General features: G+C 54.7%; 8 protein-coding genes across 8 annotated transcripts; 2 read left to right on the top strand and 6 right to left on the bottom strand.

Annotated features, from left to right (window-relative positions):
• Window positions 1–128: 128 nt before the first annotated feature.
• On the bottom strand, window positions 129–1613 carry N656DRAFT_704103 (Pkinase-domain-containing protein; the record flags this gene model as incomplete). The annotated part of the gene is made up of 2 exons (XM_064811156.1): window positions 129–260; window positions 321–1613. The coding sequence occupies 2 exons, from the start codon at window positions 1611–1613 to the stop codon at window positions 129–131; spliced, it is 1425 nt and encodes a 474-aa protein (XP_064672652.1).
• Window positions 1614–5856: 4243 nt separating this feature from the next.
• Window positions 5857–6247, bottom strand: N656DRAFT_776151 (uncharacterized protein). Its single transcript, XM_064814579.1, has 2 exons — window positions 6036–6247; window positions 5857–5975 (listed from the first exon to the last, which is right to left on the bottom strand). The coding sequence occupies exons 1-2, from the start codon at window positions 6188–6190 to the stop codon at window positions 5936–5938; spliced, it is 195 nt and encodes a 64-aa protein (XP_064672653.1). The 5' UTR covers window positions 6191–6247; the 3' UTR covers window positions 5857–5935.
• Window positions 6248–7521: 1274 nt separating this feature from the next.
• N656DRAFT_795776 (Pkinase-domain-containing protein) lies at window positions 7522–9992 on the bottom strand (the record flags this gene model as incomplete). The annotated part of the gene is made up of 7 exons (XM_064817453.1): window positions 7522–8364; window positions 8425–8562; window positions 8617–9029; window positions 9082–9478; window positions 9542–9691; window positions 9746–9827; window positions 9886–9992. 7 exons carry the CDS (start codon window positions 9990–9992, stop codon window positions 7522–7524), a joined length of 2130 nt encoding a protein of 709 aa, XP_064672654.1.
• Window positions 9993–11225: 1233 nt separating this feature from the next.
• N656DRAFT_776158 (snare-like protein) lies at window positions 11226–12437 on the top strand. The gene is made up of 3 exons (XM_064814580.1): window positions 11226–11453; window positions 11527–11844; window positions 11932–12437. Exons 1-3 carry the CDS (start codon window positions 11417–11419, stop codon window positions 12033–12035), a joined length of 459 nt encoding a protein of 152 aa, XP_064672655.1. The 5' UTR covers window positions 11226–11416; the 3' UTR covers window positions 12036–12437.
• A 451-nt stretch (window positions 12438–12888) lies between these two features.
• N656DRAFT_688434 (Peroxin-3) lies at window positions 12889–14614 on the bottom strand (the record flags this gene model as incomplete). Its single annotated transcript, XM_064810633.1, has 3 exons — window positions 12889–13904; window positions 13967–14370; window positions 14457–14614. Coding segments are annotated over 3 exons (1578 nt in total), but the record flags the coding sequence as incomplete, so codon positions are not given.
• Window positions 14615–15041: 427 nt separating this feature from the next.
• N656DRAFT_776160 (DUF1649-domain-containing protein) lies at window positions 15042–16667 on the top strand. Its single transcript, XM_064814581.1, has 3 exons — window positions 15042–15355; window positions 15503–15898; window positions 15974–16667. Exons 1-3 carry the CDS (start codon window positions 15112–15114, stop codon window positions 16171–16173), a joined length of 840 nt encoding a protein of 279 aa, XP_064672657.1. The 5' UTR covers window positions 15042–15111; the 3' UTR covers window positions 16174–16667.
• Window positions 16668–17352: 685 nt separating this feature from the next.
• Window positions 17353–20352, bottom strand: N656DRAFT_481238 (uncharacterized protein). The gene is made up of 3 exons (XM_064809802.1): window positions 20272–20352; window positions 19443–20100; window positions 17353–19358 (listed from the first exon to the last, which is right to left on the bottom strand). Exons 2-3 carry the CDS (start codon window positions 20037–20039, stop codon window positions 17745–17747), a joined length of 2211 nt encoding a protein of 736 aa, XP_064672658.1. The 5' UTR covers window positions 20040–20100; window positions 20272–20352; the 3' UTR covers window positions 17353–17744.
• Window positions 20353–21020: 668 nt separating this feature from the next.
• Window positions 21021–21911, bottom strand: N656DRAFT_481226 (uncharacterized protein). Its single transcript, XM_064809801.1, has one exon. It carries the CDS (start codon window positions 21712–21714, stop codon window positions 21259–21261), a length of 456 nt encoding a protein of 151 aa, XP_064672659.1. The 5' UTR covers window positions 21715–21911; the 3' UTR covers window positions 21021–21258.
• Between the last annotated feature and the right edge of the window lie 1730 nt (window positions 21912–23641).

Genomic DNA, 23641 nt, shown 5'->3' on the forward strand with positions numbered 1-23641 from the left:
GGACCGCATGAACTTCACCTGGCAACGTGACAGGTAAGTATTGAGGTCCAACATGATTCACCAAAGGTCCGCCAGACAGTGGATGATGCTAAAAGTGTGCATCAGCCATCCATCTGACGGAGCATGTGTTAGAGTCCCTCTTCGCCGGCTTTGCACAGTTTTATCTCCCGGCCCCATTCGGACTTGAGCACCTGTGACGCGGTGATCCTCCTCGACGGGTTGGGATCCAGTATGGAATAAATTACGTTTCTGCAGCGGGCCTTGATAGGGGCAGTTAGCAACCCTTGGTCGACGGTCTTGGAAGACGCGCTAAGACTCACCCTGTGCAATGCCTCAATAGGGGCATAGCCTTCCTCGTCTCTCCTACCTTCGAGATAACGAGTATAGAACTCGTCCTCTTCTTTGCGCGCGACACGCCACAAGTGGCGGCCCGTTCTCATGGCCATATAGATGACACCGCAGGCCCAGACGTCAACGGCGCGGGCATCAAACTCCTTGGCCGTGTACTCCTCAGGCGCGATGTAAGGGGCTGACCCGCACAGGCCCGACACCATGTGTGCGTCGTTCTCCCAAGCCATGCGGAAGCACTCTCCATTGCCAAAATCGGTGATTTTGAGCCCACCGTGCGTCGTCAGCAGCAGATTCTCGGGTTTCAAATCGCGGTGGGCAACGCCCATCTCGTGCATGTACTCGACACCGCGCATCATCTGCTTGAAGAAGCAGTCGGCCTCTTGCACTTCGAGTTTGCCGGCCGAGAGCACAAGGGTGTACAAATCGCCACCGGCGCAAAACTCCATCACCTCGCAGTAATCGCCCTTGGAGTCCTTAAGCAGGTCCAGGGTGTGGATGACGTTGGGGTGTCGCAAGGACGAGGAGATGCAGAATTCGGCCGTCAGCCGCTTGCTGTACTTCTTCTCCGTCTCCTCGGGGCGGCGGCGAAACTCCTTGACGGCATATAGCTTCTCGCCCAAGCCATTCTCCAGCTTTTTGTGAGAGATCCTCACAATGCCGAAGGCGCCCCGGCCCACAACCTCCTGGCATTTGCCGTACTTTTCCACTAGGGTTGCCGACTGGTTTGGCATGACCTTCTTGTCCGACGTCAGACCGTCCTTTTCTTTTCTCAGGTTGTCAACCCAGTTGGATACCAACGAGAGGTCGTTTTCGGGTGCCTGCTCCGGTTTCCTGCCAAGGAACCCCTTGATCATATCGGACAGTTTCTCTTGCCGGCGACTCGATTTCAAGTGGTGTTCGTGGCCGCCCTGGGCTTCGGGGACTATCATGAAGCGCTGAAGGTGCTGTTCCTTTCCATTCGCCATCTTGGAGGGCGGTGGCGAAGGTGCGTTTGCATCTTGGGGTTTCTTAGCCTGAGTGGTCGGGATGGCCTCGGTAGACACGGAACGCGAGGATGCGTCGCGGTTCGAAAACATGCGTGTCAAACGGTCCTTCATGGAGGCCTTGTCGACAGGTCTCGTTGCCTGGTCGCCGGGCCCAGTTGCTTGCCCATTCTGGCCGGGCAGCTTTGGGGACTTTGAAGGGGCCTCAAGCGACCTGATTGAGGGTGGCTGCGACGAGCGCTCAGAGGGCGTCGTGTCGGAACCTCCAGGAGTTGGCATGTTCAGTGGGCGGGAAGTCGAACTCAGAAACGTGTCAAAGTGCAGGATTGACTCGTCGTGGATAGGGGAGGGCCTGGTGGTGGTCGTGGTGCAAGGTCGCGAAGTGATGGATGCACGCGAGTCGCGACCTCACGCTGCGCTTATGCGAGCAAACAGCGATCGTGAGAGGCGAAACCGCCTTCGTGTGAATGGGCAAAGCCCAGATATTGCTTAGCTGATCGCAAAACGGCAGAAGTCTTGTCGGCGGCCAAGTTAGTCTTCTCTGCAATAGACGAAGAAGTTTTTTTTTTTTTTTTCTTATACGAAAAAGAATAGGGAGTGAGAGACAAAAAGAAGGCTAAATAAAAAAAAACAATGAATTGCAAAAATGAGGGCACTGACTTTGCTCTTAGGAGCGAGAAAACCCAGAAAGTCGAGAACGAACCAAGTGGGGTGAGTCGGAAGTGGGACTCAAGAGCACCTTGGGAGGATCTCGAGAGAGGGGCTCTTTGTGTTGTGTGTTCTTATGATTTCAACGGTTTCCTGTTCGTCTTCCCTCGGATGAGGCGAGCAGAGCGTTCAGGTGCTGCTAGTATTGACAGCGAAGTGCAGACGACTGCGTGGTCAGGCGGAAGTTCGACATGGCGAAAAGAGGGAGCTTCCGTAAGGGTATTTAGTGAATGAGTTTCGGCTTGCTCTGAGTAGCTGTTGTTGACCAGTGATTTTCAGGGTTTTGGCTTGTACCAATCGCGAGGCGAACCGAACCGTTCTTGCCCTATGGTGAAGCTGAAGAATGGCTGAGGCGAAAGAGTCTACCGTGTAGCGGAGGGGGGCGAAAAACTGTCCAGGAGGGTTTCTTGCAAAGGGAAGGATGACGAAGGTGGTTAAGAAGATTTTGGAATCGCACCGCCCTCCTAGCCTGGTATTGTACTGTACTACTCGCAAAACTATTTCCTGATTCGGCGCACAGGAACGTCTCGGCAGGTATCGGCGTAGACTGGATGAGGCGCTTACTGCTTGGCCTGGGGCTGCAGACCGCCTGAGCCAGACGGCCAGTGACTGGCCGCTCGCTAGCAAATTCGTAGACAGAGTAAGGATTACAATGAAGGGTCTCCTCGACGTCAGCGCATCGGTGGAATGGGCAAAGGTGATGGGCTGTGTTACAAGTATGAAGTGTTACCAAGCGAGCCAAGCCAGCGGCAGAATCAAGGCACCGGCGTTGGAACGGCAGTGGCAAAAGAAACGGCTGGCAGTCAACCGTGTAAGCTACCGGTCGTTCTTTAAACAACGAACGCACACGATCCCCGCAATAAGCCCTTTATGTAATAGATGCAGCAATTGGCCGCCGGCTGACCCATTTATCTGAGCATTCGGGGAAAGACTGGCCGAGTTGTAGCTTTTATCCTCACCCTAGGTTCCTAGCTAAGAGCAACATCGTCGACGTACAAGTACGCCATACTCAAATGCCAAGTCAGTTTTGGGCGATTTGCGGTGGCTTTTGGTTCCTTGGTGTTTGAGGCTCTTAGTGGCTGTCTCGATCGGTTGGGGGCTTTGGGAAGCGGTGGAACGCCGGGCGCTGGGACGGTACCGAGGTCAGCGGTCTGAAGGTACAGTACGTATGTACAGTACAGTTCAATACCTTACAGCGCATCCATGGATGCTGGATCCGCTGCAGAAAGGGACACTTCTCAACAGTGACTCCTCATCCTGGACCAAAAGGGATGCAATATTATCAGAACGCTGCATGCAGCATGTGCAATCCCTTAGCCGTACTTGAACATATCAAGACATCGTGATTGGCCTCAAGGAAGTTCCCTGTTTTGGCTCGCTGCTGTGGTGTAAGTGTAGCGGCCCGTCAGACTGGTTCAGGTTCCTGTTTATTTATCCCGGTAACTCGCATGTAATAGCGCGTAATATATGTAACGAACCTTACACCTCTCGAACAAGCACATCCAGGTCCGCTTGTTCTGGCCTGTGGGTGACCATCTAGGGCAGTACATATGTATGTAACTGCACTACGGAGTACAGCCCTCAGGACTGAAATACGGCGAGTTTCTCTTAACGTCAATTACCATCGACGAGTTCCTGGAAGAGAAAGAGCCTCCCAACATCACAAGCACCGTCGTGCAACAACATGAAGATTGCAAAAGGAATGTACATACACTACGTTATATATCTTACTATCTGACTACCCTAAGGAGGCATTTACAACTCCTCCATACATGTGTACAGCCCAAAACTTTCCTTTCACGTACTGGATACGAAGAGATGTCTCCGCAAGGACCTGTGCTGTACAGTACACGTACTTCGTACGGAGTATGTATCCACCGGCATTCTGATGTTCCATCAGAAGGGACGCTCTTACCAGATCAGCAAGCTTGGCAACAGGCTTTAATTCCACCAGCTTGCGCGTGCCATCCTGGGCTCCCGCGCCGGTGTTGGCGGCCTCCCGAAACATTTAGATGCGGGGGACGGCCGTCGATCACGGAAGCAGGCCCCGAGGCCAGCCGGCGGAAGGGTCCGGTAGAGAGAAACTGCACCACACGACGACAGTAACGTTGTAGTTGGCCGGTCTCATCTTTCCTTCGGGCAGTACAATTGACAGTCGTATAATTACAGAACACCTGGTAAGGTGGAACGGTATCACGAGCTGACCGCCGAACCAATTTGGCCTTTGCAATTGACCCTCGGCCATTGGTCTCACGACGGAGCCAACAAGCCGTGCGTGCTGCATATCGCGAAGGCACGCAAGACACTTCGATACTACTGAACACTGCATCCCATCCTCCTACCTTACTCCAGCCGGCCGCATTGCATATGCGAGCCCGCGGCAGCCCACCCCCCTTGCTCCTTGGTATGTACTCGAATATGCACACTACAGCAAGCCCGCGTCCGCACGCTACTCAGTGGCAGCAGTAGGCCGATCCATTACATGTCGGTGTTGCGCAGCTGGCAGCAAGCCAACCGCCACCAGCCCTGCCATTTATAATCGTCATTATGAGGCATTTTCGGCCTTGCTTCCTACTTGTTCTCCTGCTCCCAAGTCGCTGCAGTCTGCACTCCCCCTAAACGGCTCCAGCAACTTGCAGCAAGCTTTCTCTGCATCTGGTCGCATGCCAAGCCCAACAACCTACAGTAGGAGGAGCCGAATCAACCCGGCGCAGACATGCGATTGACCACTAAGATGTCGACTCGTCGACTCGAGCTGTCGACCTGGCACTCTCACACCCGTCAGCGGTGTGCTGAGGGCGGTAGGACAGACATACATATCTCGGATCCGTTTCCGCGTTTCAGCAGGGGAAAACGTTACTGTGCAGTAGTGTGGTCGCTGTGGTGTAAGGTGTTTGGTGTACTTCTACTAGTTTGGGCACATCGTTGTGAATATCCGATGCGGTCAAGGGCTCGATGGAGCGTATGGCAGGTAAGCTTACCCTACCTTGAGCCTCAATATAATTTTCTCCTCCCATTTTCGTGGCGACGGGTCAGAGTGCCCACTCCCCCTCGATTAGGGTCTCTCTCTTCGTGTGTAAGCTAACGCCTGGTTTCCCGACGCTCGGGATTGGTAATGCAGCCTCATACGTAGCCCGCCATTAGCAGCCGCCATGCCGGACGACCACAGGCCGCCGGTTTCACGGCAGATTTGTTAAACGTAGGCTTCACAAAGTGCGAGCCCACGCCCTCCATCCCGAACTTTCTCGATTCCATGGCTTCGAGTGGGGGTACGGTTGAACAGAGGGGCAAGCCAGCGTGGCCGGCTTTGTCCTCACCGGGTTGTCTTCTGTCCATCGTGTGTCCAAAAGGAGATGTTGGCAGCCATCCCACAAAAAAGAGGCCGAGATTTGTTGAGATCGCGGTGAGGCTTGATGTGCTGAAACAATGTCTCGCTAAAATTCGAACCCGAGATCCCTTGTTCCCCCCAAGATCCCTTCCACCGTTCCACGGGGGATCCCACCCACACGTGGTCGAGATACTCGCTGAAAGTGAAAGTCGACGGGAAGAATTCCCGTCTCTGCGTTACACAACCTGCACCAACAGCCGGACACGTACATGTGTACAAGGTTCGTACAGGGCCTAGCGAGAAACATCGCCTTATATATCGAGCCCAGAGGCGACTGTGGCATCCTTGGCGGCTCCTCCGCGGGAAACAGATTCGACATCCGGTCTCCGTGGAGCGTCCGGGATCCTAGTGTACATACAATACGTGCCGTGTGGTTCGTTTTTGGTGTTGTTCCCGTACGGATACTCCATACTCAAAAGTCAAAAGTTTTTTGCATGGTCCTTCAACCACACTAAACAACATAAGCTTTTGCCAAGCCCGTGGCGTTGGAAAGACAGACGGGCTCTCACTTCCGTCTCAACTCGGAGCGTCGTGGCCGGCTTTCGGTAAATTCCCGTCCTTGCTTTCTTCAACTTTCCTTGCGGCTCATACTCTCCCCACGCAAGAATGCTTGGCCGCACGGGATGTTTGGCCGGTATGGCATGTGATGGAGGACATACCTCGAGATGGTGATGATGAGCTGTGTTATACAAGTAGTAGTAGTAGCCGAGGGGGCAGTACCGTGTACGGGTGAGACTTTGTATCTGAAAGCGTCCCACATCTGCCAAACTTGAAGCAGGAAGCTGCAACTTCTGATCTTCAGGCTGAAAATGTACCCGTAGTGTAACTTCAACGGGGGCAAGTACAAGTAGAACGGAGTGCAGTGGAAGGAGTGATAAAGGCGACCAATTGAAGTGGAAAGCGCTCGCTGCTATCCGTAGGTGCCAAAACGCTATTACAGCAAGTGACGTCAGTAATGTCGATGCTGCAATTTCACGCTTTCTGTTTACTTTATCGTTGTTTTGGTTTGTCGTCTGTAAGGACGTCGATTTCGCCCAGTCGACAAAAGCGACCGGTCTTTGCCCGAAGTGCTAGCCAGGACCTGGAACATGCGAAGAATCGGTGACCCGTCCGACGACCAAAGCGACACTGTCCAAGAGGAATTCGCGCTAACAAGTATCATGGCAAGGTGTGCTGCATCTCGAGCAAAGGATGTTTTTTGCTTAGTTGAAGTCGCGGCCGGTGATATTCGTGAAGAGCATGGGCATTGTGATCTGAAATTTCCATAGGGAGGGGCGGGGTTTATACTGGCGCGAAGCAGTAAGGCCGGGCTGGACTTTCCTCCATTTGTGGACATTGAGGATGGATAACAGCAAGAGCCAGACGCTAGCCACCATCTCGGCACCTATGCTACAGTAGCATAGACAAATGAGCTCTTGACGTGGTCGGTGATGACCGAGTCATCTGGTATGGCTCGCCCTGAATATGGATGTCTGACCACTCGAGGTCATGCCTCCCCGAAAAGAAAGGGGAAAGAGGCCAAAATAGGACACAAATATACCGTAGAATACCAGATTGAAAGGCAAGAGCAAGCAAGCACACAATCAAGCAATCGGGCAGTCGGTGCCCAACTCGTCCTAGTCGTGTAACGACGAGAGGGGGATTGTGGCAGTGCAAAGCGCTAGGCGCTGCTTCACAACTCATAAGACGGGGCGTAAAGTCATTCTGGGCCACGGTAAGCATATCCACCTTCTCTCACCTTCCTTACCATGTAGGATTTCTCTGAATATCCTCCATTCACTTTCTTTCCCATTCTCACTATTCACGTCCCGAAGAGTGAATGGTTAAATCACCGTTAACCGGCTAGTATATCGCTACCTCCACCACCATGGTGGTCCTCCAAGCCAATGGATTGCTTCAACTGAGGGTTTGGCCTGCAACCCCCTTCCTCCGTCCATCGTCACCATCTCCTTTAGAGCCAACCCATTTACCTCCCCAGCAACCAGCAATAAACGCATGATCAGGATTGTGTGCCCAGGGTCCGCCTGTCCCACCCTCGCCCGAATAAAAACCGCCCTCGAAGCATACCACAAGAGCACAAACCGCTCGACCTCAACCCTGAGCCTGCCTATCCTCTCCCTTGGCCTTTTTGGCTTCTAACATGGCCTGAGCCGCCACGTCCGCAAACATAGACTTTTCAGGCCTCTTCATCTCCCTAAAAGCGTCGAACAAGCTCCTAGGCATCCTCCTTTCTCCCTTCGTTTCCGCTTTCTCCTCCTTCTCCCCGTTGTCAGGTTCAGTCACCACCCCTTCCCCATCCCCAACTTTATAGTGTTCCACCGCCCTCCCACTGCCCTCACCGCTACCACCACCAGCAGCAGAAGAGGAGGCAGGATCATTCAACCGAGTCCTATAAATGCGGCCCACTTGCCCGGCAGAAGCAGCAGCAGCAGCAGCCCTACCTCTCCTCCCGCCGGTGACAGAAGCCGATCTCTTGATCCTCTCTACCTCGGCTTCATACGCCCGGTCATAGATGTTGAAGTCCACCGCGGTCGGAGAGTCAGAGACGACGTCGGCAACGGGCAGATCAGCTTCGCTGCCGAAGCTGTCGATGCCGCCTGTGCCAATGCCCAGCAGGCGGGGTGGTTCGAGCGGAAGAGCCGTCGGGTCTGTGGACGGGTGGGACGGTGATGATGGTAATGGCCGTAACCTGTCAAGGCCTGTTTTACCGACGGTGGCAAGGAACTGCTCACGCTCGCGAAGCAGGTGGGCTGCGTATTCGGCCGTCGATTTCTTTTCGGGCTTGGGAGGGTGATTTGAATCTGGGGGTTGTGTGCTAGACAAGGACGATGGGTTGGACGCAGTGGCGTTGGCATCGGCTGAGGCGCTGAGGCGGGCACCGCTGGAGGTGTTTTTTGACGCCAAAAGGCTTTTGAACTTGTTTATTGCTTTCATCTGGCAGTGCCTCAGTCAGCAAACGGCGCTGAAAAGGGGCTGGGCCAAGGCAGAGCTTACGACATAGATTAGGTGGGTGATCCGTCTGGTGAAGGCGTGGTTCAGCTCTAAAGGGTTGGGCGGATCGACGGTGTCGGCACAGTTCTCTTCAGCACTGAGTAAAGGGTCCTCCCCCCTTTTCGTAACCCAAGGGTGTTCCTACGAGGCGGTCAGTGTATCTCCTGTATCCTACCATCTGATGATGAAACTTACCCTAAGCTCGGGCATCGTTATCCTTTTCTCCGGGTCCTTTTCCATCAGCCTTCCCATCAAGTCGACGAAATCTGGGTTCTCGTCCTGCGGAAACCTGGGCGTTTCGGTCCGGATCGCTTGGTACATGTTCAGGATCCCCTCGCGCTCAAAGGGGATTCTCCCGTAACGAAGACAGTACAGGGAAACCCCCATGGACCAGATATCCGCTGCTCTACCCGAGACGTCACCATGTTTTGGGACACAAAGTTCGGGGGGCAGGAAAGCTGGTGACCCGGCCGGCTTTGACGTCCTCATTTCCTTCGTCTTCTCAAACATCTCGGACACACCAAAATCAACAATTTTGAGCACGTCGTCTTCAGTGAGCAGGAGGTTCTCCGGTTTGATGTCACGGTGTACGACCCCCTGAGAATGCACTACGGTCCAAGAAGTGAGTACAAGGTTGCTTAACAAGGTGAGCTAACTCACAGTACTCGATGCCGAGAATCAGGTCTCGGAACCAATGACGGCATGTCTCCTCCGGGTAGGGGGTTGCGGTTTCGCCGAGCCCAACCTTCATGACGACACCCTTTTTGCACATCTCCAGAACCATGTACATGGTGTCCTCTTCAGGGTCGTCCAGAACCTCAATCAGTTGCACAAGATTGGGGTGGTCTAGCTTTTTCATTATGGCAACCTCCTCGCGGATGAAAAAGAGAGCGTCCTTGGCTTCCTTTGCTCGGTAGTCGGAGAAGCCATCATTAGCCGCATCCGGGGCGCCAAAGCCTGCGCGAGGCGGGAAGCGGCCAAACTGCCTCGGGCCATTACGTAGAACATTTGATTGGGCGCGCTTTCTAAGCCGCGTCTTGGAGAAGGCTTTGACGGCCTACCTAAGGGGTCAGTCACTGGCTGGTTCAATATGGGGTATATAGTAAGAGATGTTACACACAAATTCGTGTCCGTACTGGTCGGTTGCCAGGTGCACGGAGCCGTACGAACCACGGCCTATCTCGTCCTTGATGACGTACTGGTTGATGCGGTAGTGTGTACGGCCCTCCGGGTCATCGTTTGTGTACTCTGACCGCGCATCGAGCGTTTCCTAAACAACATGTCAACGCGCACCGGATCAGTTGAGAGCAGAGCTTCAGCCCACCTTGATCTCTCGATGAACTGACGGCGTCCTTTGGTGGTGTCTCATGGGGCTCTGAAAGCGCTGCATATCGGGAGGCGCCGAGCTAGGGTAAGGCCCGCCTTAGTACACGTTCAAGGCACAAGAGACGCAAACTTACTTACCGAGGGTGTATCAATGCAGGCCTCTGTTCGGGTTCGCCGTGGAACTCGACGGATATGCCCGGTGACACCAAGCCGGGGGGCACCGGGGTGACGGCCGGAGGGGTCATTGTCTCGTTGTCGCTAACACCGGGGCGCAAGGGCAAGGCGTGTGCAGTTGGAAGGGATTGCAAATGGTACTGATCCTGTTTTTGTTGATAAACCATTTCTTTCATTGTCCAGCAGCCCGTTCCTCATTTAAGATGGAAAAAAAGCCGTAGGATTTCTATGCGTGCTATTGCAGGGGGGCAGCGCCAAGCAGGGTATCGGCCAGCCGAGACCCGACTTTGCGCTTTTGCAGACCTGCGGGGTGCGCGTGGGATGCTCTTAAAGTAGGTAACTTGGGGTAGGTAGGCTCTGTAGGGTGGTGAAGCCGTGAGGTGTGGCGTGTGTCACAACCTTGCGGTCATGCCCGCAGGTGGACAACCAACAAGTCGGCGCAACTCAGGAATTATGTCTCTGAGCGAGCTGTGAGAAGGTTGCTGGGGGTAACTCGCAAACCGCTGAGCCGTCTGATATACGGCAGACACTTAAACAATCGTATCACCAACTAGAACAACGGGAGGTCAAGCAACGGTCTCCGGATAGGCAGGCGATTCGCCGATGGTAGGTTGCAGATGAAGAGGTAGTTGGAGACCCAGCGGAAGAGGGAGGGGACCAGTGGCATCAGAAATGGAGATGCCAACCAGCTTGTGATTCTTCTGTAGCTCAAATCTCATTCAAAGTGAAGTGCTCTACTGGGTATCTTGCAAGACATGGAAGTTCGTATTCAGGAGTCGCTGGGGAGTCGCTGGGACAAAACGAATCGAAGTGACACAATGGAAGACAAAATTCTAGGCCTGGATCTTTGCATTGTCATCTGGTCAGAGGCTCACAGAACAAGGACCGGGCCCTACAGGGCAGTTACCCAGTAGGGCAGTCGTCACCCAATCTCAACCCGGTCCTCTACACTAAACCCCACTGATACCCCGCACCCCTGCAACCTGTCTGAGAGCCTCAACAAGGGAACTTGCAGGGGAGGTGATGAACGGGTGTGTTTTCTTGCTAATTTATAGCTGCGATCTCATGCGAGTTAGATGAAAATCGGTCCAAGTGCGACTGCTGAGGTATCTGCATCGCAACACTCATCGTACATACTTTAAGAACGCGATGCATATCAGCAAGACTGGCACTTCCTTGGCCATTTTACGAAGTATCACACAGTACCGGCGCCAAGACATGCATCGGGAAGCCAGCATGTTACCAAATCGGGTATGAGGACGAGCGACCTCGCACAACCGATCAATCGATCACCCAAATTGTGTCCTGACATCCATCTCATTGGAAGAAACCCGACAACCGTGTGAACACACCAACCGAACCTTACGCCAACCTGTCGACGTCGTAATTACTAACCCTAGCATCAGCATCCCGTCCGTTTCGGCATCGCGCCCTCCGGCCCGAACTTCGTTTCCGCTCAGGGGACCTCAACCCCCTTTACGCCAATTAGCACACGATGGTCGTCTACTCATTCTACATCTTTGACCGGCACAGTATGTTCATCACTGATCCAAATCAGGACACGTCACAGATATATTGACTCGAACTTTCGCACACACCCGATAGCGGAATGCATCTATTACAAGTCGTGGGTTCCCCCAGCCCAGTTCCATGAGGACTCGACGGCGGCCAACGCGTCCCGGTCGGCCAACGCCGCCGCCAACGACGCCAAGCTCATCTTCGGCACCGTCTTTTCACTCCGCAACATGGTGCGGAAGCTGGGCGGCGACGACGACGCCTTTGTCAGCTACCGCACCGCCCACTACAAGCTGCACTACTACGAGACGGCGAGCAACCTGCGCCTGGTAATGCTGACCGACACGGCCACGCTGAGCATGCGCAACGTGCTGCACCAGATCTACATCAATCTCTGGGTTGAGTATGGTATGCAACATAGGCCATCCAAACCAAACCAGGGCTGTAGTGCCATTTCCGCTAACGAAGCATGATTCTTGCCCTTGTGATATGTAGTCGTCAAGAACCCGCTTTCGCCTGTCGAGCACAAGGGTGGTCGGGGCGTAAGGAACGAGCTATTCGAGCTGGGCCTGGATCAGTTCATTAGGGGCCTGGCATGAGAGTCGGTATATCCGTACGCCGACGGACGGCACCCGGACCATCAGTCACTAGTGGAGAGAGAGCCCTGCTTTGTCCCTGTTGTAGCTCTGGCTACCTAGCGAGTGAGGGAAAGTCTCTCCTCACTGTTGTTATAGAGCAGACGGCGGTTCAGTATCACCACCACCGGGGTCATGGCTTAAAAGCGGCGCCTTTTCAAAGAGGACCGCAGAGCAGAAGTACAGCAACTCAGCCCACCACTGGGCTTTGGTCTGTTGGAATATTAGGGGATGGGAATCCTGCTATCAAGCAGGCGAGGCCGGGAAACTGAGATCTAATAACACATAGATACCCGAAATTGATACATGTGTCAGTTAGCTGAACCCGCAGAGGGCATTCCAACTCAAGTAATATCTATTGACTGTCCATGCACTGCCAACCCAGACCCGAATGCAATAATGAACGACAATAAGTTGTGAGCCAACCGCGAGTGTCTATTATCCCAGCCCATCGTATTCTAATCATACCGTGTCCAGAAATAGGCACGCATTCTTCAAGATAGCTTACACGCACTGATGCCTTTCCATAAGCCCCCCTCTTGGTCACCCGTCCGACCCCCAAAGCTTTGCCAATAGATAATGATAGATAATACAACATCTATGCAAGAAGGTAAACTGAAAAGAAACAGAGTCACTTCCCGCCGCTTGCCCTCTGCCACGCGCTATGGAAGCTCGCGTCGTCGGCGTCGCTCACCAAGACGACACTCCCACTTTCGCCGCCCAGCATGCTCTCCGCCATCATCCTGCCACCACCGCCACCCTCCTTCTCCCTCCCCACCATTCCCCTCTCCTTGTCACCAGCACCCTCCACCCCTATATCCCCTTGCTCCCCGGCAGCAATCTCGGCCTGCCAGTTGCTCGAGTACACCACCGCGGCAAACCCTTCCAGGTTGGCCACCGACTCCATGGCCTGGAGGTACTCGTTGGGCATGCCGTTGCCAATGGCGTGGGCCTGGCGGGTGAGCACGCTCAGGATCTTGGGCAGCAGCACCGCGCGGCTGCTGCCCGCGCTCGCGCCGACATTGGTGGTGCTTTGGATAGTAGACCCTTGTTGTTGTTGTTGGGCTTGGGCGGGCGACAACAATGAACTACTACTATCAAACACGCCCGCGGTGAGCTTCTGCTCGAGCAGGACTGAGAAGCCGGCGTCTAGCAGCTGGGTGAGCACGAGCGAGAAGGCGGGCGATTCGATCAGGTCCGCCGTCTCGTCTAGCAGGCGGCGGAGTGACGCGGCGGTGGAGGGGGACGGTGGGGCGCTTGAGGAGGAGGGAGGGGTTGATGGAAGGGGCTGATTAGAGCGCGGGTCGAGGTGGGAGGTGGAGGAATTGTTGTTGTTGTTGTTGTCGTTGTTGGCATCGGCATCGAGGATGCCTGATTCCCGCAGCACAAACTCCTCCATGTTGGCTGGCGGCAGCAGGAAAGGCAGCCAGGCGGTGCCCACCCCGCTCGCGGGCGCGCTGCCCTCCACCAGGCTGCGTACGTCGCGAGTGAGTCTGGAGAAGGTGTCGAGCGTCACCGTGTCCCGCGGGCTGAGGTGCCCAAAAACTTGGCGCACGGCGGCCTCGACCCGCTGCATCACGTCGATCCATCCGCGGTTGAGCAGCCACCAACTGAAGGTAAGGTACTTGCGGTTGACGTCGAAGTCGGTGCCGTAGGCTTGCTCCGGGCCATCGTCGTCGTTGTTTTCTAGGCTGATAGTCGCTTGAGCGCCACCTGTTGCGAGCGAGACGACGCTCGAGAGGTAGCTGCGGCGGCCCAGGAGGTTCAGTTGTATCCTTGTCAGCATTGTGAGGAGGCCGAGCGTGTACAGGAGAGTGTATGCTCTTGTGATTGCTGCTCGGAGCGAAAACCACGTCAGTGGGCGGAAAGAAAGGAGAGATTCAAGGGGGACGTACAGCTTATCGTCAGATCATCCCAGAGCTGTCTCTTGGTCTTGCGCGGCTTTTGTGGTGTCAAATGAGCCGCTGGCGGCGCCTCAACAGTCCCGCTGCTCTGTGATGTGCCGGGTAGTGGCGTTGGTACTGAGAGCTGGCTTGTATGTATGCCAGCCTCGCTCTGCGCGCTCACAGTGACGATGCTGCGGCCGTCGTCGTCTGTCGCGTTTGTCTCGGACATGCTGGGTGGGCTAGTGGAGCCGATGCTCCGGGTCCTGGCAGTTGCTGACCCCTTCATCTGCTGGATCTCATATGTGATCTTCTCTGTGTTCATCGCCTCAAGGATGTTGGTCGTCGCGGTAGGGAGGAGGGCGAGGACTGTGAAGGTGCAGTCCTCCTGGTTCTGCTCGAAGCGCCGTCGCAAACTGATAGTGCTGTTGTTAGCCCCGGTCCCTCCTAAACCTGATTTCGTCTGGTTGTGGTGGTAGGAGAGAGAGAAGAGACGACGCACTTCTCCTTTGCTATGCGATCGCTGCTCATGCGTTCACGCGCATCTCTGAGTTTGCCCAGGACATATGTGGTGACGACGTAGCCAGCACCGACGACGCCCAAGCCGATGGCAACGGGCGTGCGGTTGCGCTGGAACCATCTTCGCGTTGCTGCGAACATGGTGTCTTTTGTCGATGCAAACCCTTCAAGTTGAGCATGTGTCTGTGAGATGTTGGTCTCCCAAGGCTGAACTGGTTGCGCGGCGGCCTTGGACTGCAACTTCAAACGACCATGAGCTGCGCTGCTGCCCAGCTCTCCAATGACGGGGGTGCTGCAGCGGACCGCGCTGCAGGATACTTCGTACAGTAACCTCGGCTCGGCAGGCCCTGCTGATAGGGCTGATAGCGGACAGCGGTTGGGATCCAACCCTAACCCTTACCGTACAGTACCTATCAGATCCGGGACGGTGAGGTACTACAGGTACCTAAGTCCGGTGAGGAACGGCGCAATGAGTGACGGGATTAGCATGAGGGTTGCGAGATCAGATTCTAGTCAAAAGCAATCTAACTTCATTTATGTACACACGACAGATCATTTGATCATCCGCTTCCACAAACTCTCCATCTTTACCTACAACCAACCCGACGGTGGGGCTTCACCGCTGAATCCGGGGTTCAATGTCACACAAGCCCGGAACACACTCCACAAAGCCAACGTCACAGTGCTCATTTCGCTCCGCCATCCGAGTAATTAGCCCCTCAATCGCAATTGCCCCTCCGTCGCTTCGACCTGGAGTATCGACGGCCCTCACACTACACACAGCAGGAAAAGTCAATTCTGTTGCTATGGATCAACGCGGCGCACTCGAGTTTACGCTCGAGGCATTTGCAGACCCTAATTCGGTGCGCGATGTTGTTCGCGGTAAGTGTCTCATTGAACCGAGCGCAGCAAAGGGTGCTTCGTGGCCGTCTTGTGTCTGCCCCTCCTTACCAACCTTGCGATCCGTTCACTCAATCGCGCATGAAACCTGGGAAAACCAAAAACCCACTAACTAGAAGCCTTATCCAGGAATTCTGCACACAATCTTCTTCCTCCGCTTCTTCCCATCGATCCTCCCGCAGACCCGCGACGTGTTGGGCCTCGAGCTGGCGTATGTGCCCGAGGCCGAGATCGAGACGCTCATCGACCAGCGCGTGGCCGCCCTGGTGCGGCATCTCGAGTCGGAGCGCCACCAGCCGCCGCAGGGTGTTGCTGGACACCACGGCGGCACGGGGCTAGGGATCACGCCGCCGAGCGCGACATCGTCGTCGGCCGGCTCCGGCTCCGGGCGCGGGCAGATCACGGTGCAGTTCTTTGAGAAGCGCCGGCGCAAGACGTGGTTGTACAACATGCGCGGCGACGACGAGGTGTGCTGGGAGAGCTGGACCGTCAAGGTCACGGTTGCCGAGCCGAGGACGGAAGGAGGTTCGTCGAATCTGTTTCTCTTTTCCCTCCCCTAGATATATCAGTGCCTGGCTTACCTCTCTCTGCTTGGCATAGAGCGTGCCAAGGTCCGCAAGGCCTCCGAAACGACTCTCCATAACACCATCATGAAGGCCGTCACCCTGGCCAACGCCCACAAGGACCACATCCCGCCCATCACGACAACCGAGTCGAATCCGTTTCCCTACCAGATCAACATTGGCAGCCATCACCAAAAGGAGGCCTCTGGCTGGGCCACGCGGATGGGCATTTACTAGACCATCCGGTGTCAATGTTGCGATTTTTTCCTCTGGTATATACTTGGTTGTCCCAATGTTCGGAGAACGAGGCGTTGGCTAGGGATTTCGTGGCTTAGGCTGTCTGAGTGAGCACAAATGTTAACGGGTGCGGCACTATTGAGAAAGGGTTTGGATAACTCGCATGGGATTTGGCGTTTTTGGGTTCGTTTCCTTTTTCTCGTGAGGGAGGCATTTGGATAGAGGCGGACAAGGGCACAGTAAAAGGAAGGCTGTGGATTTCTTTCCTGGCACCGGTAAAATAGCACTCTCTCTCTTGGATTCAGGAGGAGTGATTCGAGATACCCCTAAACAAACATGAACTAGACCCAGACTTTGGAAGATGGAGTGAACGACTTGGAGCAAGGGCAGCAGGGGAGGTATGTGTACACAAACTATCTGACCTACTACTGGAGGTACAATAATCACCCTGAATCACGAGACGTAGAGGACCGGATGAAATAAACATGCAACCCAGCAAGTCCGGACGTTCTTCGGACAGCGCAACCATACAACTCAAATTGCACCGATCAGCAGCGGCAGAGTAAGAACCGGAACTAAGCAGTCCATCCCCAGACCAATCCTGGGGAGAGGGACAAGAAGAGACCAGACCGAACACCATATCCCAACCAATCCCAGCCAAGAGCAAGCAGCCCAAACCAAACCCGCGCTGTTCGGAACTTGAAAGATACAAATCCCTCATCGCTGCCCTTGAGCTTGGGAATGGCCCATCCAACCCCGACCCAGCCAAGTTGTCCATCCGGCCCATCCAACCCAATGTCGCTCAAAGTATGTCCCGAAACCAGGAAACGAAGCCAGCACTTGAATCCCAACTTGGGGAGAACCGAAACCAGATTTCCCATCGCTGAACCAGGCCCAACCCGCGAAAGAAAAATACAGCAACAGAGACCTTTGGGACCTCCGATCCAACCTATCTCCGACTAAGACTCCCGGTATGCTATGCCCCTTGCGGTGTGTTATGACCTCGCTCCCGACCCCCTGAATACCTTTGGCCCAGACATTACCTCATTACAATTCGTGACAGCAGCGTATATGACAAGAAATCCCGACCCCCAATTCCCACACAAGACAACACTCAACGCAAAGATTCAAAGTGTGCATAGCCCCGCGAGCGATTTGGCAGTGGAATAGCCATCCCCTGGCCTCACCTGTTGCACCTCGTCCGCGGCTTTGTTGACAAAGAGGGACAGGAGTTGCAACCGGCTTTGCTCGTGACGCCTACGCTGGGCCGAAGCCAATCCCCATCCACTCGCTGAGACACACACAAAGTGTAGAGAAGACAAAAACAAAAAATTCGGGCCCATGGATAACCGAAGCCCAAGACGCTGGATGCAGGAAGCGACAGAATAACCCGTTGTGATGTGGTTGTCGTCAATCGTAACAGTCGTGAGCAACAGCATTCCCCCAAATGGACCCATGACCAAGACGATGCCCGCAAATCAGAGTAGGACACCCGAATGAAAGACGCGAGATGAAAAGGCGAAATCGGTTGGCAAGCACCATCGCTTTCCCAGAGGTGGAACAGCCAGGGTTTAGAAAGCAGTCGTGTGCGAACGACCAAGCGGTGCCTTCTGGGCCGCCTTCGAACTCCGTGAGGTCGTCTGCCCGTTGCTCGAACCAATCTTCTGAAAGCCAGCCAGCATATCAAACCCAGAGAGATTTTCCTCCAGGAAGTCTGCCTGAAACTGGTCGAAGCAATTCCACGGTTCCAGGTTCTCGTCGTTGGTCATGGGCATCTTGCTTGGCGACTGCAGATCCAGAAAGAGCTTGCTTGGCGACGACGGCAGACCGTCAAAGACTTTGCTTGGCGTGTCGAGGAGCAAGTTGGATGGCTGATTCGGGAGCTTGAGGAAGGATGTAGCGGCATTCGTAGCAGACGCTGTCGCATCATTCAACACGCTGGTGGATTGGGAGCGTTCGAGCCGCTGCTTCCTCACCGACCGCTTGGCAGGAGACCCGTTAGAAGCGACCCCAGGTGTCAGCGCAAAGACGGATGGGAAAGGCGGCTGGTCCTCGAAAATGTCAAAGCCCGTATTGTCGTCCGTCTTCCGCTCCATATCATAGAGTAATTGGTCGATGTCGAAGCCTGGTGTGTTCTGCAGAACATTTTCACTCTCGGGAAGCAAGGCATTGATACGTCGGACAGGCGACTCGACCAAAGATTGTATGTTCTCCCGATGCAACCGCAAATTTGTGCTCGGTGACACAGAGGGTGGCGGCTTCGGGGGGGCCTTCAACTTCATTGCCGGAGTGAGCGGCGGAAGCATTTGGCCCGAACCGCTTTGTGAAGGCTGTCGTAGGGGTGACGATGAAGGTGGAGGGTACCCGTAGGACCGGCCCTTTGAGGGACTGTCGTATGATGAAGCACGAAGGCGAGCGATTTCTTCCTCGGCTCGTCCCCTCTTGATCCGCGGCCGATCCGCCTCGGAGGTGAGGAGTTTGGAAGGGTGGTTCGGACGCATGGCAGAGGACTCCAGGGAGGAGATGTAGCCGCTGTCATCCATCGACATGAACCTCCTCCTGTGAGAACGTGACTTAGTGCCTGATGAAGGGAGCAGACGCGGCTGCGAGGGCGGAGTTCCACTGTGGCGGGCCTCGATGTGCTTGGGAATTGGTGGTGACGAGTGCATGGATGCAGGGAGCGGCGAGTAAAGCTCGGGTTCGTTTACGGGTTCGTTTATGAGTTCATTCTCGGCCGGTCGTTCAAGCCCGTCGTCTATGGTAGCCAGGTCCGAAACCGGGATAGTCGCGTCGGATGAAATCTCGGGGAGAGGCGGAGCAGGCGCAAGTTGTTGCGAAGCCGGGGGCAACGGGGGAAGAGAGCTTTGAGGGGCGGGGGCCTGGGGGGGGAAGATAGACTCATGGATGAAAGACATTTGGGCTTGAGGCTGAGATGGCTCCAGGCGGGTTGACATGACAGGCATGTTTTCGGCGCTGGCAGCTGACTTCCTCGACGGCTTCTCCTTCATGAACAAGTGCTCTGCACCGGGCTCGATTGCCCAATAGTTACCCTTGCCCGGATCGTCTTTCGGCCGCTCAATCTTGATGAAATGCTTGTTGAGGCTGAGGTTGTGACGGATACTGTTCTGCCATCCCGCGTCGTTGGCGTTGTAAAACTTGAACGTGTCCGAAATCCACTTGTAGATCTGGGCCAGGGTTAGTCTGCGCTGCGGTGACCGGAGAATCGCCATGCCGATTAGCGTAGCGTAGCTGTGTCCGGGCTTCTTCCCATCGTCATGGATGGGTGGGAACGAGTCGTGCGGAGGAAGGGTGTCGTCGAGTCTCGGCTGCTTTGCAGGTCGGAGCTCCTTAATAGGAGCGGCTTCGAGGAGGCGTTTCCCATTGGGCTTCTGATAGTAAGTCTCCAAGGGGAGGTTGAATTGCGATGGCGCCGGTGCGGGGTAAATCGGAGGGTGCATGTTCTCCTTGTCCATGAACTGGATGTTGAATTCGGGATGGGGCTTTTGCGCAACGGTCTTAAACCGCGACATCACAGGCTGCTTCTTCTCGAGCGAATCCGTCGGGCGCCCCGAGTTGCCGGGAGGGTCAATCCGAACCGCACCGTTGAGCCTGTTGCCCTGCGCTGGCTCGGTAGGCTGGAGCGATTGGTCTGATGGCGGCGCATTGGTTTTGAAGGGTGACTGCTTGACGAAGGTCACTGTCGGAGGGTTTAGTATAACATTGGCATTGGCGCTCTGGAGAGGTTGTCGTGGAGGGTTTGGTGCAGGAGGCATCGGGGCATGGCTAATCATGGGTGTCGCCTGGCTGTAAATGTCGTGATAGATGAGGAAAGGCTCTTGGGCCTGGTACTGTGGTGGTCTGGCCATTGACGGCCGGGCTAGAATGCGCGCTTATTGGGCGGCAATGAGATGCGTCGAAAGTGATGTCCTTTTGCTATGTGTTAGTCAATCGTGGACGGCGATGCCAACAACGCTTTGCGATCGCTGATAACGGGACAGGGATGCGCGCGTATTAGTTTTTGCACGCTTTAGTCTCGTCTTGCAGACCGCTATGTGTTGGTCTGACAAAAGGACTACAAGCTGTCAAGCTGTTGCTTACCTCCACCGGTGGTGCAAGTTTAAAGATGAGGTGTAGGCGGGGCGGTGTGGAAAGCGATGCACGTCGCGCGAGGCGCTATCGAGTCCAGATGGTCGGCACGAAATGGCGGCGGGCGGATCACCAGGGTTGTTAGTGAGAAATACGTTTTGGTGCGAGGTCGGCCAAAAATCGTGATTCTGTCTTTATTCGCAGCGAAGCGGTGTTGAATTGGAGAGCCGACAGAATTAAGGTCGATGACCCATCAATTTGGCAACTTTTTTTCCGGTTGAGGGAGAAAGAAGAAGAGAGACGGGCTGACGTGGGCGGCAAGGCGATGGGGAGCGTGAGGATGAAGAGGCACGGTTGGTGGGTTGCGGCACGCACAAGATGAGAACCACAAAAGCCCACACTGCCAGCTCACTCACGCTGTTCCAAGAACGGCTCGGTGGGGGCCTCGAACAGGCAGGGAGAAAAGCCGGCAAGTGGATTGGACGAGAATCCAACCGTGGGCTGGGCCAAGGACAGGGATTCATGCGAAGATTCGGGTGCAGGGATACGGCAGGGCTTGACCTCCGAGCGGAGAGGCTTGAGGAGGCTTGAGGCGGTCGGGCTGGTCCTGCCGCCCTCGGCGATGTCGTCAAAGGGATATCGTCGAGTTCGATCCAGCGGCCCACGCGCGCAACTTGTTACATAGGGTACACCGGATGAAAAAAAAATTCATCAGTTGTGAGCAGATCAATGCGAGATGGACAGACACTGCTCGGGCTAACGTTAGGTAGCGCCTCGGCCGCACCAGTGGCCTGTCTGCGGGGTCTCGTCGAGGTCGACCTGACCGACGGCACCGACTGCGAACGATAACTCGAGACAGCGGGAGTCTTGTAAAGGGCCTGCCTCGAACCAAAGCGCTTGCTTGCTGCAGTGCATGAGATTACAGAAGCGGGCGGGGTAGGACATTGCACACTACTGTGGGCTCTGTGGCAGGTCAAGCAACCACTACACTTGTGTACACTAAAACTGCCATTCCGCACATACATCACCAAGATCAAGCATTGTCGGCAGAGATTGGACGGGACATGCTTGGTTTGCTACGCTGCGATGACTTGGTGACGCCGGGAGACAGCGCTGCCTTGGCTCGTCGCGTTTTTGTTTATCAAATGGGATCCACTGGAAGCGATTGTTCGTGTCTCGGTCGCGTTTTCGGGCCTTCTGGCCAATGAGAGCACGCCATTCGAGAGCAAGTCGCAACGTCTCCGACCCTCCAAACTCTGCAAAATGCCCCAGATTCCAGCTTCCAACTGCCCAAGGTCCAAAAAAATTGTGTGCCTCTTCGAATCCGCTGGAGAATGTTGGGAAAGCGGCATTGAGAGAAGCCGAGCTATGTGATACCAAGAGGTCTGCTACGCCCAAATTTTCCGCGCCATCAAACTCCGAGTATCGTACCAGCGGGCCGCTCGTCCTTCCCATACATACACTACGAGGTACAACACCAGGCCCTCGATCTTCTCAGCCCAGGGAGCAATTGGTCTGAAAGCTGGTCGATTTGTGACATCATTGGCTATCAACGGCGACCCGCTTCCAACATTGTGTAGGCCGCGCTAGTGTTAAGGCCCAGTGTCATGTACATACATACACTAGACTGAATCCACCATGACACCAGCAGTACAGCTAGGCCAAAGTCCAGAGTACACTACACTAGCGTCCCACAAAGCCATGTCGTCAGCTCTCTCGATGCCGCCTGTTTGGCCGAATTCAGGACAAGATAAGGTGATGTTCATGGTCCAGCCGGAACCCTCAACTCCGTCGCCGCAAGAAAGCCGAGATGGCCGATTCAGGGTTCCAGAACCCTTAACCCTGGCCTAATGTCGAGCCTAATGGATTTTTTGACTCACAAATTCCACCTGAACAGGAGCTTTTTGCGGGTGCACATTTTCCGGCGTGTCCGCGTCCATATCCGCTCTTCAGAAGTCCTCAAGCGAGTCCAAGATATCGCGTTATCCCTGCCCTATCAGGGAAGCCTTCTCTATAGCAGTCGTTTGACCGACATGAGGGAGGAACAGCATGGCGTTGTTGGGGTTCATCGCTCACCTCTGGTCCGCCCCCGCTCTAACCCAAGATCCTTTCGATGGGGATGCACGAAGTTATCCCGAGAACCCCACCTCGCTGCAAGCACTCAGCCAGGTGATCTAGATGATACCGGTTAGCTGCTGGCCTGCATTTCACTACACTACCTAGTATACAATACACTACCTCCTGCCACGGCTCATGCTGTGGTAGCGGCAGAATGAGCACTTGAGTTACGTCGGACATCTCTATTCGTAAACCAGGTACACTCAGCCCAGACGTCGGGCCTAACCTTTTGCCGTGCGTCTAAGCGTGTTTCAGTGTTTCATCCATCGACAAGGGTGAATTGGCAGCCTGGCAGGTGGGATATGGAGTTCTTGCAGTGGCTTCGATTGCAGAGATCGACCGGAAAGTGGGAATTGCTGCCGGCAGTGCAAAATCACCCACTGGCTCGTCTCCATCAAAGGAGCCAGATTACGGGAGAGGAGCGGCTTCGATTGCGATTGCGATGGAGCCGCTGCATGCTAGTATCCGTCGCCTTTGGGACTTGCTGCAAGCTCCCTTGGTTCAGCCAAATGACGCAACTCAGCTAACGTCAAGGTACGAAGTAGACCAAGCATATCTGCACTAAGTTAGGTGTGTCTGTTCACCTTTTCCTAGGTAGACTAGGTCAGCACCGTTTAAACTCCAGATATCCAAAAAGTCGACCTCCGTAGACACCCTGCTTGACCGCGGGGTAACCTGCATACAAGAGGCATCTTCTAGCTACCCGTTGGCTCCACTTTCGCTGCACTCAAGGGGCCAACTCTAAAGAGTTGGGCGCACAACCCAGAGACGGCACGAAACCCAGAGACACATCAGAGCTTGGTGCATTCCCCATACAAAATTGTTAGCCAGCAACACCAGCGACCTGCATCTTTACAACCATTATACTTCTTGGAAAAGTAATGGTATAGCTGGATTCGCCTTGAAGAGGCGGTTTGAATGATACTTACTTTGAATAGATGCATTCTACTGCTCTTGGAGTTCTTGGTGAATTTTAGTGAAAGTTGCTGATCTGGACTTGTAAGTCAGCTAGGTCAGTTTGGGACAAGGTGCAAGATGAGGTGCAAGAATGCAACACTTTTGCTAAAGACCCTCCAAGTATAGGATGCATCGATCAAAGGTAGGTATCATTCAAACCGTCTCTTCAAAGCGAGTCTAATGGTTATACCCGTTTTCTTGAAGGTACTGTTTTGCCTGAGATTCGGGCATGCGACTGTCAATCTGTTAGTGATTGTAGTGGTATGCAATATATTGCACTATCGTCTCTGGGTTTCGTGCCGTCTCT

The sequence above is a fragment of the Canariomyces notabilis genome, assembly GCF_033297395.1.
Source record: "Canariomyces notabilis strain CBS 508.74 unplaced genomic scaffold N656scaffold_4, whole genome shotgun sequence".
Lineage (NCBI taxonomy): Eukaryota > Fungi > Ascomycota > Sordariomycetes > Sordariales > Chaetomiaceae > Canariomyces > Canariomyces notabilis.

Coding starts and splice junctions, on each gene's coding strand:
- N656DRAFT_776151 (XM_064814579.1), bottom strand. CDS start 6,190: ATGTGGGACGCTTTCAGATACAAAGTCTCACCCGTACACGGTACTGCC. Junction 5,976..6,035: donor ATCCCGTGCGGCCAAGCATT/CTTGCGTGGGGA, acceptor ACGGGAATTTAC/CGAAAGCCGGCCACGACGCT.
- N656DRAFT_776158 (XM_064814580.1), top strand. CDS start 11,417: ATGGTCGTCTACTCATTCTACATCTTTGACCGGCACA. Junction 11,454..11,526: donor CTACATCTTTGACCGGCACA/GTATGTTCATCA, acceptor CACACCCGATAG/CGGAATGCATCTATTACAAG. Junction 11,845..11,931: donor CAATCTCTGGGTTGAGTATG/GTATGCAACATA, acceptor TGTGATATGTAG/TCGTCAAGAACCCGCTTTCG.
- N656DRAFT_776160 (XM_064814581.1), top strand. CDS start 15,112: ATGTCACACAAGCCCGGAACACACTCCACAAAGCCAACGTCACAGTGC. Junction 15,356..15,502: donor GGTGCGCGATGTTGTTCGCG/GTAAGTGTCTCA, acceptor AGCCTTATCCAG/GAATTCTGCACACAATCTTC. Junction 15,899..15,973: donor CGAGCCGAGGACGGAAGGAG/GTTCGTCGAATC, acceptor TGCTTGGCATAG/AGCGTGCCAAGGTCCGCAAG.
- N656DRAFT_481238 (XM_064809802.1), bottom strand. CDS start 20,039: ATGGCCAGACCACCACAGTACCAGGCCCAAGAGCCTTTCCTCATCTAT. Junction 19,359..19,442: donor TCCCACCCATCCATGACGAT/GGGAAGAAGCCC, acceptor ACCCTGGCCCAG/ATCTACAAGTGGATTTCGGA.
- N656DRAFT_481226 (XM_064809801.1), bottom strand. CDS start 21,714: ATGGGAAGGACGAGCGGCCCGCTGGTACGATACTCGGAGTTTGATGGC.